The sequence below is a fragment of the Drosophila ananassae genome, chromosome XL (genome assembly GCF_017639315.1).
Source record: "Drosophila ananassae strain 14024-0371.13 chromosome XL, ASM1763931v2, whole genome shotgun sequence".
NCBI classification, from domain to species: domain Eukaryota; kingdom Metazoa; phylum Arthropoda; class Insecta; order Diptera; family Drosophilidae; genus Drosophila; species Drosophila ananassae.
In genome coordinates, this window is record NC_057931.1 from 2,307,529 (window position 1) to 2,322,191 (window position 14,663).

The 14,663-nt window shown below is 44.4% G+C and overlaps 6 protein-coding genes across 6 annotated transcripts in view; 3 read left to right on the forward strand and 3 right to left on the reverse strand.

The window, feature by feature from the left end:
• The window catches only part of LOC6503669, a 50,386-nt gene that overhangs the window by 22,857 nt on the left and 12,866 nt on the right, over positions 1-14,663 (reverse strand). The gene's annotated exons all lie outside the window — the stretch shown is intronic.
• On the reverse strand, positions 26-2,145 carry LOC6503666 (gastrula zinc finger protein xFG20-1). Its single transcript, XM_001963932.4, has one exon. It carries the CDS (start codon positions 1,916-1,918, stop codon positions 533-535), a length of 1,386 nt encoding a protein of 461 aa, XP_001963968.1. The 5' UTR covers positions 1,919-2,145; the 3' UTR covers positions 26-532.
• On the forward strand, positions 2,214-5,305 carry LOC6503990 (phenylalanine--tRNA ligase alpha subunit). Its single transcript, XM_044716861.1, has one exon. It carries the CDS (start codon positions 2,372-2,374, stop codon positions 3,866-3,868), a length of 1,497 nt encoding a protein of 498 aa, XP_044572796.1. The 5' UTR covers positions 2,214-2,371; the 3' UTR covers positions 3,869-5,305.
• Positions 4,311-5,305, forward strand: LOC6503991. Its single transcript, XM_001963934.4, has one exon. The coding sequence runs from the start codon at positions 4,311-4,313 to the stop codon at positions 5,223-5,225; it is 915 nt and encodes a 304-aa protein (XP_001963970.1). The 3' UTR covers positions 5,226-5,305.
• Positions 6,369-8,084, forward strand: LOC6503992 (zinc finger protein OZF). The gene is made up of 2 exons (XM_001963935.4): positions 6,369-7,028; positions 7,097-8,084. The coding sequence occupies exons 1-2, from the start codon at positions 6,513-6,515 to the stop codon at positions 7,853-7,855; spliced, it is 1,275 nt and encodes a 424-aa protein (XP_001963971.1). The 5' UTR covers positions 6,369-6,512; the 3' UTR covers positions 7,856-8,084.
• On the reverse strand, positions 8,097-9,668 carry LOC6503665 (guanine nucleotide-binding protein subunit beta-5). Its single transcript, XM_001963936.4, has one exon. The coding sequence runs from the start codon at positions 9,525-9,527 to the stop codon at positions 8,451-8,453; it is 1,077 nt and encodes a 358-aa protein (XP_001963972.1). The 5' UTR covers positions 9,528-9,668; the 3' UTR covers positions 8,097-8,450.

The following is a 14,663-nucleotide window of genomic DNA, read 5'->3' on the forward strand; positions in this document are numbered from 1 at the left end:
CGCAAGCCAAAACAAATCGGCTAAATTTAATTTTAAACACGACCCTCCCGAGAGAGCGCCGGTAGTTCAGATTCTATTATGTATATTTATCAATACAAAAAGATGTTAACTGTTGAAACCCGTCTGACGAGGATTTCCGATTCGATTATCAATGTCGCGGTTTCCATTGTTATAAAGTTTTCACAAATTATATTCGACTGTACAAAAAATCATAGAATTAGATTGATATCTAAGTTCTAAGAATACCATCAGTATTTTACAATAGTATACTGTCTAACAAAGGTGTCCTTAAAACTAAAAAAGTTAAGATAGAGTTAAAAAGATGCTATCAAATCACCATATTTCATCAACGATTAGGTGAAAGGGAAACGGACGTATTACTCATAATAAAAAAAACACAATAGAAACAATAACAAACCCCTTCTTATACACCATTTAAAGGTGATGGGTTTGTCCTATAGCCTATGCCTGAGTTCTTAAAACTATTCGGAATTGGAAGATGTAAGCGATTATTTAAACATACAGCCGTAATCTACCCGTTGAGCTCGTCGTTCCGGTGCTTCCGCATGTGTCCTGCCAGTCCTGCCGCCTGGGCATAGGCATTGCCGCAAAGCTTGCAAACGAATTGCTTAGTATCCGCGTGCAGAAACTTGTGGTGGTACAGGCCCTTCTGGCGTGAGAAGGTGGCCCCGCAAACACCGCACACGTGAGGTCTCTCCGTCGAATGCATGGCCATGTGCTCCCGGAGGCCGGAATGTGAGGGAAATCGCTTGTCGCACACTTGACACCCAAACGGCCGCTCACCCGTGTGGCTCCGGATGTGCACGCGCAGCGTCTCCTTATTTCGGCAGCTGTAGCCGCAACTTTCGCACACAAAGTTCTTCTGCTCCGTGTGCACCTTACAGTGATTTCGCATGTGGCGGACGGTAAAGAATCTTTTCCCACAGTCTGCATGCGGGCAAGGCACATTTCGTTCTGTGGCATGCTTCGTCTGGTGTCGCTTCAGCTCGTGCCGTGTCTTATACCGCCTGCTGCATACCACGCACGCGGCCCCACCATGTGCCTGCACCATGTGTTCGTCCAGTAATCGAAGGCGGGGCAATTGGGTATCACACTCCAGGCATGTGAAGCTGGTGGTTCCCTCGTCACCCGGGACATCGTGATCCCTTTTTAAATGCTGTCGCAGGCTGTACTTCCCGTGATAGATCTTACCGCAGTGCTCGCACTTATGCTCCTGGACTGGCTTCGTGCTAGTCTCCTTAGGTGGCTCGTAGTCTGCATCTTCGCTGTCCGCTTCTAACGAAGCAACATTTTTGTGCTGCCGCATGATATGCCGTTCTAGAGTCTTGCGGCTCTGGTAAGTCTTCGAGCAGTATGGGCAAGGATTGGGCGACTTGAGAGTTGAAGATTGTCGGCTGTCTATTTCAAGATGCAGAAATGCCAGGTCGTCACATTCCTGATCGGAATCCTCTTTATAATCGACTTTCAAAGATCGCACCTGCCGCAAGCAATCGTAATTGGAGTTGTCCCACTTCATGATAGCTTTTCCAGGCAGCTCCTCCGCGTTTGCTGCTGCTGCTGCACCCGTCTCGTCGTCGCTCTCATCCTGCTCGACGCCACCGATTTCGTACCAAGCAAAAGGATTAACCTGCGCTACAATCGGCACCGGAGATGTTTGGCTATCCGTCAGGCTATCCCGCTGCTCCTGCTTCAGCTCCGTCTCGGTCGTCTCCGTTTTGAGCAGGCCGTTCTCAAAGTGAACGTTCTGGACGTGAAGCAGGAAGTCTCCAAACACGAAGCTCTTCATCTCACAGAAGGCGCAGTCAATGCGAAAGCTGTTCAGGCTCTGAAAGTAGATCTCGCCGCACTTGGCGTTCGCCATTCCGGCGTACGTGTCCGGCTTGAGGGACTTGAGCATAATGCTGCTGCCTGCGGTCCGCTCCTCGCCAGGATTTCCTTTATTTTTCTAATATTTGTGGAGCCAAAATACGCAAACTTTCTGAGAAGCTGTGCTTGACCAGCTGATTGGGGGCCACAGGTGCTTGCCAACACTGGTTTCCCCCATATCCCCCTGGCTTATCAAGGTTCTTATTGGTATTTTCTTCTACAATTGTTCTTCTACTAATTTAAAAATTTATTTATGTCTTATATTATTTTTTTTTTCTTTTTTTAAGTCAAAATTAATGGCAAATTTTTGATTCGAATTTTGAATTTTGATTAGTCGCCAAAGTTCACTACCAACACTGACAGCTTTTAATGTTTCCAACACCACCGGCACTCTTCCTCTTCTTGCGTTGTGGCAACACGAGATTCATATTCCGATTCCAGATATCGGCAATTATCATCACATATAGCTGCAGACCCTCCAGCGATGCATCCCGATCTCACAGAGCGCATTCTTCAACACCTGGAGACCGCCGACCAGGTGGATACTCTGGACCTGGCCTCCCAATTCGCCGTAGACCACCAGAAGATCGTCGGCGCCTTGAAGAGCATTCAAGCGCACGGAGAACTGGTCACCGCTGAGGTGGCTACCCACAAGAGCCTCGGTCTCACCGACGAGGGCCTATCTGTAGTGGAGCATGGTAGTCACGAAGCGCTTGTTCACGCTGCCGTTCCGGAGGAGGGCATTACCCAGGCGGCTCTGATGACAGCTGGGGGTCCCAACGCCAAGGTGGGCTTCAGCAAGGCCATGTCCCACGGATGGATTCTGGTGGACAAGACTGTCACTCCGCCTCTGGTGCGCCGCAAGGTGGAAAAGATTACGGATTCGGTTAAGGAGCAACTCAAGCAGGTGGCTGCCGGCAAGGGCGATGCTTTGCCCTCAAAGGAAGTTACTGATTTCAAAAAGCGCAAGCTCCTCCAAGAAACCACCACCAAAAGCTTTGTACTCAGACGTGGTCCGGAATTCGCGACCACCCTGACAAAATTGGAGACGGATCTTACTGTCGAAATGCTTTCCAGCGGGCTGTGGGAGCAGCTGAAGTTCAAGTCATATAACTTTGATGCCTTAGGTGCCCCGCCATCGCGCGGTCATCTGCATCCGTTGCTGAAAGTACGCACTGAATTCCGGCAGATATTCCTCGAGATGGGCTTCTCCGAAATGCCCACCAACAATTACGTGGAATCGTCTTTCTGGAACTTTGACGCCTTGTATCAGCCGCAGCAGCATCCGGCGCGCGATGCCCACGACACTTTCTTTGTGAACCATCCCGCTAAAAGCCATAAGTTCCCGCAGGATTATCTGGAGCGGGTAAAGAAAGTTCATTCAGTTGGTGGCTACGGATCGAAGGGATACGGCTACGACTGGAAGTTGGAGGAGGCACAGAAGAATCTACTGCGCACCCACACTACGGCCGTGTCGGCGAGGATGCTGTATAAACTTGCAAACCAGGAGGGTGGCTTCAAGCCCGCCAAGTACTTCAGCATAGACAAAGTGTTTCGCAACGAAACACTGGACGCCACCCATCTGGCAGAGTTCCATCAGGTGGAAGGAGTTATTGCTGATGTGGGCCTAACCTTAGGCGATTTGATCGGTACTCTCTATGAATTCTTCCGCAAGCTGGGCATTACCCAACTCGAGTTCAAGCCGGCCTACAATCCCTACACAGAGCCCAGCATGGAAATCTTCTGCTACCATCCTGGACTGGGGAAATGGATCGAGGTTGGCAACTCTGGAGTATTCCGCCCGGAAATGCTACTGCCCATGGGACTGCCGGAGAACGTTAATGTGATCGCATGGGGCTTGTCACTGGAGCGTCCCACCATGATTAAGTACGGCATTAACAACATCCGCGACCTGGTGGGTCCCAAGGTGGATCTGAAAATGGTGGAGGAGGGCCCAATATGTCGGCTAGATCATGTTTAGAACCTTCGATTAAAATGTACATTTTTTTATACGATTGTTCCAACCCAAAAATATTTATAAATATAAAAACAAAAAAATATGGCTTCTGCGGTAATAGTTTGAATATTTAGGTGTTAGTCAACACTAATTGGGAACAGCTGTGTTTGTGATGGCTATCTCATAGATAGTTCATAGAAATTTCGTGGAATTAATCAAGCGAGCGATACAAGCCTTAAGAAAAACATTAAAACGTATTTTATTTAATAATCATTATTAAAAATCTACGGACAAACATATGCCACGGACTTAAATATATTTGCGGTCTGGCAGCTCCAGACGATGTCATCAACTACCACAAAGAAAGTTGGAAACAATAACAAACAAGCAACCAAAACGAAACAACACAAAAAATTTACTCTAAAACTGTCACTTTCTCGCACTGCCCGCTGGAGAATACGGCAAAATGGAAAGTAATCCGACTCAAACCCTCCACCAGGCGATCCAGAAGAAATTTGGCTTGCCAAGTGCCTGCGAGGGTGCCAGTTCAAAATTATGTTGTGACCCTGAAACGAATTCAAATCCCCCACAGTTTATCATACCGCAGCTGAGGATAGGTGAGGACCTAGGCACCCAGGAGCTGTTGCGACAAGCATCGGATGCACGGACCGAAAAACTCCTCAACGACATTAAGCGTCGTCGTCAGTGCAGCGAAACCGAAAACAACACATCTGGTTTTATCATCCCCAAGTTGGGAGCTGTTCCCGGAGAGCCTCTGGGAGAGACCAAGCTCAATATACCACTTCTGGCCCGTTTGGAGCAAAGTGTGGGCCAGTTACACATTAGCAGCGGAGACGGTGACAGAGTAGGCGACACGAGGCTAGCGTCGATGCCACAAACTGGTCCGACTCCCCTTATTGACCTCACGTCTACGGTAATAGCCGGCGTAAAGGATGCACCGCCAAAGGAGTCCGCCACCAAAGCGAAGGAGAAGCAAAAGAGACGAAACACTGAAAACTTTGAGATTCCATTCATTGCTTGTAATCCTGTGCGTCGGTGCAAGCTTTCCGGAGGCTTGCTTGCCAATCGAAGGCACTCCCTGCACGATGAGAATGTAGACGAGTCGGAGAAAGGGGAAATCCTTGAAATAAAAGAAGAGCCAAGTGCTGTTGGCAGCATGCTTGACACCATTGTGGGCTACCCAGAACCAAGACGACCTCAGCTTGAGTACGCCGTAACTAGTTTGGAGCGGCAGCACTTGAAGTTGTGTGTCCGGCCGGATTATGGCACTCAAATAAAACGATTCCGCTTCGACACACCTTCTCCGGACGAGCTGGTTAAGCAAGCGCTGCAAAAGTCCTGGCGCATCTCGCGCACCTGACTCTAGTTTAAAATAAGTTGACAATTACCAATTAGTAAACGAAAAATAAATGCAATTAGGTCAAAACCATTTCCAATCGATTGACCAGGTCTTTGTATTTGAATGTTTCAATATTTGCAAAATAGATCGAAAATATAACTTCAAAGCCAAACGTTTTATTATTCACATAAATTACGCCCATGAAAATCGGGATCCTTCGGTATTTTTAGAGTGAGGGCATTTCTCTCCCTTCCGATGAGCATAGCTCTGCCAATTCATATCCGATCTGGAAAAGGGATACAGTTTTGTCATCAGCGAACTCATAGCCGCCTTTCCTTATTCAAAATATTGCTAAAAAGTCATTTTGAAAATTTGTAAATTTTTGCAAGGGGTACTCCCATGAAAATCGGGATCCTTCGATATTTTTACAGTGAGGGCATTTCTCTCCCTTCCGATGAGCATAGCTCTGCCAATTTATATCCGATCTGGAAAATGGATACAGTTTTGTCATCAGCGAACTCATAGCCGCCTTTCCTTATTCAAAATATTGCTTAAAAGTCATTTTGAAAATTTGTCAATTTTTGCAAGGGGTATCCCCATGAAAATCGGGATCCTTCGGTATTTTTAGAGTGAGGGCATTTCTCTCCCTTCCGATGAGCATAGCTCTGCCAATTTATATCCGATCTGGAAAAGGGATACAGTTTTGTCATCAGCGAACTCATAGCCGCCTTTCCTTATTCAAAATATTTCTTTAAAGTCATTTTGAAAATTTGTCAATTTTTGCAAGGGGTACCCCCATGAAAATCGGGATCCTTCGGTATTTTTAGAGTGAGGGCATTTCTCTCCCTTCCGATGAGCATAGCTCTGCCAATTTATATCCGATCTGGAAAAGGGATACAGTTTTGTCATCAGCGAACTCATAGCCGCCTTTCCTCATTCAAAATATTGCTTAAAAGTCGTTTTGAAAATTTGTCAATTTTTCCAAGGGGTACCCCCATGAAAATCGGGATCCTTCGATATTTTTACAGTGAGGAAATAGGATATAGGAAATTTCTCTCCCTTTCGATGATCATAGCTCTGTCAATTTATATTCGATCATTCTGCTTTTACAAATTCAATGTATTTTGAATTTGAAAGTCAACATTTTTCTTAACAGCTGTTTGATTTGCGATATTTTCCAGCACTTCTTTTCGATAACCTTGTTATCACACTTGTCTATTGACTGATATGTTTATTTTTTGGATTATCTTCGATTTTTGTGAAAACAATTAGCTAAGAGCATATTCGAGGATAAAATCTAGTACCAGGATGCTGAGGCACTGCTTGGCGAATGTTGACTTTGCCCGGTTACATGCGCAGCAGCAGCTGCAACCCAAATGCGGCGAAATCTTCTATGAGCAAGAGGCTAACAGTTTCCAGCTCGTGTGTTTGCTTTGCGAAATGAAGCACTTTGCCTTCGAGGATTTCGCCCGGCACATTCGGAACGTGCACTTCGACTCCCAAGGAAGACCGCTCACAGAAATGGTCACTGCTGTTCGGCAGGATAACCTGGTCATTACCAAGACAGAGATGCAGGTTGAATATCTGTCCGGTGGCGAGGAAGAACCTGATCTGGAAGAGAGCAGTCCTCTGCGTGTAATGGTCGTAGAGGAAAACCAGTCAGAGGAGGATGAAGACACTTCCCATGTGCTTTGGGAGCAAGTGGAAAGGCTCTCGCCCCACTCTGAAAGTATGTCTAGCAATTTGGATGATGAAAATATCTCCAGTTATTCTTTTGAGAAATCACACGGAGAGGAGGAGGACCTACCGCAGTCGGTTTTTAAGGTAATTATTTTCCCAGCCTTGGGCCTATAAGCTGCTTTCATTTTCAAGCTTCCTTTTTCTCTTCACAGAAAATGAAGCAGCGCCAACCAAAGGATTACAATTGCTCACACTGCAATCGTAAGTACACAACCCAAAAGTACCTGAATACCCACCTCCGGATGAGCCATCCGCACCCACAGGCTTTCAAATGCGATGTTTGCGGGGCCACTTTTGACGTGGACCGGGCTCTGGAGCAACACCGACGTAAGGAGCACACAGAATTCGAGTGTAAAATATGCGCCAAAGTCTTTAAGAGCTCTCGCTCCCTTCTCCGTCACGTACAGGGTCATTCGGGGATTCGACAGTTTAAATGCGATTATGAAAACTGCGGCAAGGCCTTCGTGAATCAACACAATCTCAACTCCCATCGGCGCGTCCACAGCGATGAGCGAAACTTCGTGTGCGAACTGTGTGGCTATAGATCCCGGTATCGGGAGGCACTGATAGTCCATCGACGGACGCATACAGGCGAAAAGCCTTTTGCGTGCCAGACCTGCTCCCGTTGCTTTGCCTCCAAGTCACTGCTGAACGAGCACCAGGCCATGCACTCGACGGATAAACCCTATAAGTGCGACAAGTGCGAGGCAGCCTTCTCACGCCCCAAGGCTCTTTACCACCACAAGCACCTGCATCTGGGAATCAAGAAGTTCAAGTGCAAAGTCTGCGGAAACGCATATGCTCAGGCCGCCGGTCTCTCCGCTCACATGCGAGCCCACAGGCTGCAAGCCCAAAATACAGTCGAGTTGAGCCGCGAGGCGGGTTCCGTGGAGATGCTTTTCACTTTCTGAAATTTTCCATTTCCCCCTCTTATTCGCAAAAGTTTGTACATTTGTGCCAAGAATCTTAAGAGCAGGTTAGTATTTAAGGATAGGCAAGACTTACATCAGTATGGTTTAAAAATCTGAAACTATTTGTAAAAACACAAACATTTAAATTTAAAAGAAATAACTAAGCTTCCGATGCAATTTAAATATAAACTTCCTACAGAATACAATGCAATTTAAATATACATTTTCTAAAAAATTGTAGTTCTTTGTATAGCTCAACATTTATTTCGAACAGGAACTTATAACTATACGCATAATGGTTACACTTTAGTTACACAGATATATTTTATTTATTGGTTCCGTATTGTACGGAAGATGGTAATAACCATAACACTGCGGTGTCCGGGATCAAGCATGAGGACTACGTACGTGCCACATATGCAAATGATTTGCTAGCCTAGATGGACTAACCAGGTGGAGTATCCCCATCTCCGTATTGTCGGTAGTCCTCGTCTTGATCCCGGACACCTGATACACGATTCCATTATCTATTAATAAAAAAAATGACTAGAGCTCGGCTTGAAACAAAAAAACAAGCGATAACAATATTATTAGCTTAAGCCCAGACCCGGATGGTGTAATCCCAGCTGCCGGTAGACAAGGCGGTACCGTCGGGCGAGACCTGGACGCAGGAGACCTTATTCTCGTGTCCGTACAGCAGGCAGACGCGCTCCGACTTCAGGGTGTCCCACAGGTTTACGGTGTAATCGTTATATCCGGCAAACAAGAGACGTCCACTGACCGAAAAGTCCACCGAGTTGACTCCAAAGATAATACTCTCCTTTGCAAAGACGGCCACCTCTCGATCTGCCCGCATGTCGTATAGCCGACAGCTACTGTCGTCCGATCCGGTGGCAATCGCATCTCCGCACGGATGGAACTTTACGCTGTTCACATCCGACTGGTGGCCCTCGAAAGACTGAACCACATGCCCAGAGCGCATGTCCCAGATGAAGGCCATGCGGTCACAGCTGCCGGAGACGAAGGTGTTTCCCGTCTCGTTTGGGGCCAGATCGATGGCCATAACATCGCCTGAATGGCCGTGAAAACTCTGAAGCAGTTGTCCAGACTCTACATCCCACAGGGCACAAGTGGAATCGCCGCTGCCAGTGAGGATCTGCTGATCCGAGTTCGGGTAAATGCAGCACGACATGTAGCTAGTGTGAGTGCCCACAGTGCGCTTCTTAGCGGCCATCTCCTCGTCTGAGGTTATTGGGTAAACGGTCACCTTGTTGTCGAGTCCGCCACAGGCCACAAAGTTTCCGGAAGGGGCATAGGCGCAGGCCATGATCCAGGTGGTGGGCATGGTCACAGCGTGCTCCTTGTTTGTAGTAAACGCATCCCAGATAATAAGGCGTCCGTCCTGCGAGGAGGAGATAATGTGGCGCTTGTCTGGACTCCAGTCGGTACACAGGACCTTCGCCTGGTGTCCCTTAAGCACCTTGCGCGGCTTAATATTCACATAGGCAATCTGTTCCAGGCGCTCCGCAATGTTAGCCAAGTTGACGTCGTTTAACTTTTGGCGTTCCTCCTCCAGTTTTCCCTTCAAGTTTTCCGCCTCCCGCACCAGGCTGGCCATTTTCTCACTGGCGTTGCCGCTGGCGTTGCTAGCTGGCACCGCGCTCTCCGACATCTCTGCGGAGCCGATTGGCTTTCTGTGCTGAACGGATTTGTTTTCTTGCGGAGAATGACGAGCAGCGAAAAATCAATGGGCATCAACTGAAAAAAACTGTATACGCGAATCGGGTGGGAAATATGAATACACAACGGTGTGCGCCAGTGTTGAAAGCTTTCTTAAGCTTTTAACGGTGGCGGAAAAATTCTTCGCAAGGATATCGTCATCTCACCAACATGAAACTTTTTGTGTTTCAATGAAGTGATCCAATCTATTTTTGTTCTTCAAATTTTTTTTTTTTTTGCCCGATGACCATATCTTAACCAATTCAGCCTTACTTTTTTTAAGGCCGTTGTGCTGCATAAAAATTTCGCAAATCAGCTTTGAAATGTTCGATAGTCATATCCTATTGATTTTATGCGAATTAAAATGCCTTCATTTGAATAATACTCAGTCGGGATAGGTACTTTACATGAAATCCATTCCCGATATAATAACTTAAAAATCGGGTCTCAATTATTTTCGTTTCTGAAAGAAAAAAATATATAACTCGCAAAAAAATACACCTTATACAGATCGTGGAATTTTATACCTTCACGATCTTAGAAGAAGAAACCAGATATTTTATATTAAACCTTGGAGAATGGTTCCGAAGTTTCCCCCCACTTGTAATTTATTTAGATTTTCCCACCTCTAAGTAAACTAAAACTATCGATTAACTAACCGGTTTAAAATTCCTCACCTCTAGTAAAATTTTTGAATTTCCCACCTCTAACTAGGTGATCTAAAAATATCGATGATCGTACCAATTTTAAATATCTCACCTCTAGTAATTTATTTTGAAATTCCCACCTCTTAGTGAACTAAACAATCGATGAACTAACCTGTTTTTAAATTTCTCACCTCTAGTAAATTATTTTGAATTTCTCACCGATAACTTGGCGAACTAAAAATATCGATGAATTAACCGGAATTGGAATTCCCCGCCTCTAGCGAAGGACAACCATAAGTAACCATAAATCATAGACTTAACCAATATAATATTTATTTCCCAACATCACCGGGATTACGGAAGGTGTCTCCTGGATATGAGAAATATTGAGATACGACACGTTGAGGTGTAAGGGCGAATACCGCGGAAAATAGCATGAGTGAAAAGAACGCATCTGGAGTTCCAATTTATCCACGATCGGTTCTTAAATAGAAAACATTTTTGTAATGAAATGGTAACTGCAGGGTAGGGGTAAAATAGAAAACAAATATATACAAATAAATATTGCGTGTGTTTTATTTGCGGAAATACTTTCAGTCAATGGCCAATATTGGATTTGAAATGGCGAAGATGCTTTGCCAAATTACAGTCTCAGAAATGGGATCAGAAATAATGATCCTCAGACGGAGGAATTCAATTGGCAATAATGTACATTTTTCATGAAGTTTTTAGCAAATATCTCTGCATTTCCCCGGCCGATTGGGAATCCAATTACCGTTTTGGAATCACGACTTCAATATCCTTTCAACTGCATCCCAACATTTTAAAAATCAAACAAAAAAAAATCGGGCGATTTTTGAAATTTTTGCGAAAATTTTATTGTCCGATTTTGAAAAACTGTAGATGCAGATCGAAGGACATTGAGGTCCTGATTCCAGAATGGCTTCCTTTTTCAAGATCGGTTGGGAAATGGCCAAGATATAAGCTTGGCAAGATTCCCAAGCGGCGGCCGGCGTTTCGGCCGCCAAGGCTGAAATTTCGGAGCGCATATCTTGGCTATTTCTGGACGGATTTTGAAAAGGGATGTCATTTTGCGATCAGGACTCCGATATCCTTCGAACTGCATCCCAGAATTGTGAAAATCGGGCAAAAAAAATTCGACCCGATTTTCGCGATTTCGACATCAGGATTTTTTGCAAAAATCAGCGAAAATTTTATTGTCCGATTTTAAAGAACTTTTGATGCAGATTGAAGGATAATGATGTCCTGGTTTCAAAATGACATCCCTTTCCAAAATCCGTTATGAAATGGCCGAGATATGAGCTTGGAAAAAAGCGCCTTGGCGGCCGCAAAATGCTTAAAATTCGTATGGGACAAAATCTGAAGCACCAGGCCAACAGAAACCAGCAGAAGGTGGCCGAGTGACGTCAAAGCAAGCAGTGCACTGATTTTTCTGCACTGTGAGAGGGAGATAAAGCTAGTTTATGGCGGTATTTTGCGTCCCTTTTCCCCTAATGCGATAGATGTTCCAACTTACAGTTGCTTAAAATTGAATAAAACGGTACTAAAATCCATGATGGCCGACATTTGGCCAATCTCTGCATTCAAATTTCCAGTCTAGAACGGGAAACTTCTCTTAATGATGGCAAAGTCAAAATGGCACACGTTGTTTTTCTGCGCGTGTCACGAATTGGGGCTCGCGTGAGTGAAAATGCATTGGATCGTATGGGGAATAGCTCATCGTGCCGAGGTGGCGTGCCAAATGTCGTGCCAAATCACACCTGCTTCCCCATCACTACATCAGCCTAATTTATCTACCTGTCCCGCTCGGTTGCCCTATCTCGTTCCCCCCAATGGAGTAAGATTCAGTAATCCCCATTCCATAAGGGATCATAGGAGGGTAGAGTGCCACCCTAAGCGGCCTTCTTCCCTTTCCCACACCTGGCCAAGTCAGAAAAAGTCATTCGAACTGCTTGAACTGCTTGGTTTCGGCCACCTTCTGCTGATTTCTGTTCGCCTAGTACTTCAAATCTGGCCACGGGCAAAATTGACTGAAATCGAGGAAAAATTTTGGCGCCGCTGGCCCAAATTTGATAGGGAGGGATTAAAAAAACGATTAAAAAATGGATGATCGGGAGGATATGAATTTTAAGAATGCATGTTTTTATAAAATATAAATAGTATATTATTTAATTATAATTTTTTAAATATTTAAATCCATTGCGAATTGCCTAAAATATGAGTTTGAAAAGTGTCGATATTGCGCCGCCCAAAATGTTGCGCCAATTTCTCGAAATTCGTATGGCAGAAAATCTGAAGTACCAGGCGAACAGAAATCAGCAGAAGGTGGATTTCCACCATCCCCTCACCATCCCCTCACCCTCACTTCGCCAGAAATTTGTCTCGATTATCCCTTCACTGGCCCCATGGGTTTAACGTTCTAAGAACATTTTCGCAAGCAAAGCCTTATTAATACGGCAATAAAAAAGCACAATAATGCTTCCTTTTTATAATTTCAGCATTTTTAACTCGTTCTGTTTCATTGATGGATTGTTTTTTCTTCTAGGTTCAGGTACATAACGTAGAATATTGATTGAACAATGTTAAAGACAGGTGAAGGGTTAAATTAAGTATTCTCTCATAAATTCGAAAAGAACGGTACCAAAATCCATGATGGCCGACTGTTCCCCAATCCCTGCATCCCAATTTCCAGTCCAGAACGGTAATATTCACTTAATGATGGCAAAGTTAAAACAACACACGTTGTTTTTTTGCGCGTGTCACGATTTGGGGCTCGCGTGAGCGAAAATGCATTGTTTTGTATGGGGGATGTTTTTGCGTGCCGAGAAGTCGTGACAACCGTGGCCCCAAGACACTCAGTACTGCCATCCCCAAGAGAGCCTAATTTGTGTACCTGTCTCCCTCTTAGTGCATTGTCCCATTCCCCCCCATGAAGCCTAGGTTGGAGCTTCTATTGCATTAGGTGGAAAGGGAGGCAATGCTTTGGCCGTTATATATTCAGATCTGTTTGTCCCGCTCCCCCCTTATGACCAGATAAAAATAATTGCTCTGACGTCACTGCACTGCTTGGTTTCGTCCACCTTCTGCTGGTTTCTGTTGGCCTGGTGCTTCAGATTTTCTGCCATACGATTTCTAAGAAATTTGCGGCCGCCAAGGCGCTTTTTTCCAAGCTCATATCTCGGCCATTTCATAACGGATTTTGGAAAGGGATGTCATTTTAAAACCAGGACTTTATTATCTTTCGATTTGCATCAAAAGTTTTTCAAAATCCGTCAAAAAAAATTTCGCCGATTTTTGCAAAAAATCATGATGGTACGTACCCCTTGTCAAAATCGCGAAAATCGGGTCGAAATTTTTTTGCCGGGTTTTCAAAATCTTGGGATAGGGATACAAGGATATCGAAGTCCTGATTCAGAAATGGTATCCCGTTCCGGAATCGGTTGCCAAATGGCCGAAAAATTCGCAACCAAAAATTCGAAAACCCAAAAATCGTTGCATACCGTGAGGGGCTACTTCTGGATTGGATGCGAGCCTGCAGTTTAGCTTCAAAACTCTTCTTTTGATTCAAAACCCCCACAATAGAAACATATATAACACACAGAAACATATATATTTTTGCCTTTTATTTATTTTTATTCAGTTTTATCTTTTTGATTTTCTTTCATAATTCTTTTCTTTCCCTTGTCAAAATCGCGAAAATCGGGTCGAATTTTTTTGCCCGATTTTCAAAATGCTGGGATGCAGTTCGAAGGATATTAATGCCCTTATTGTGAAATGACATCCGTTGAGAAATGTCCGAGATATAAGCTTGAAAAGATACGCCTTGGCGGCCAAAATCCGCCGCAAATTTCTTAAAAATCGAATGGCAGAAAATTTGAAGTACCAGGCGAACAGAAAGCAGCAGAAGGTGGCAGAAACCAAGCAGTACAAATTAAATTTTTCTTCATTTCATTTACATTTCAAGTTATGAACATTTTTTCTTTCAAAAGCGGAAAAAATTGGCATCCGGTTTGTAAATTGTTTTTTGTTTCAAAATATGAATTTTTGATCCACGTTTTAGTAGATATTTTAGCTATTTCGCAACGGATTCAAAAACGGAATACCATTTATGAATCAGAACACTAATCGCCATCGATCCGTATCCAAGGATCTGAAATATCAAACAAATAAATTTTCGGTCACTTTTTGGCCAAAATCATGAGAGTACCCCTTGTAAAAATTTCAAAAAATGGGTCAAAATTTTCATTGCCAGATTTTGATTGGGAATAATTCTACTCGGAGTTCTAAGATCGGGAATGTATAGCATTTAATGATTTGCCAAGTATTGGCCGAGTTATACACATTTTTCCTTCCGAAAACGGGAAAAAATTGGGACCCTGTTTTATAAGTTTTTTTTTTTTTTTTTAAATGTGCACTTTTTA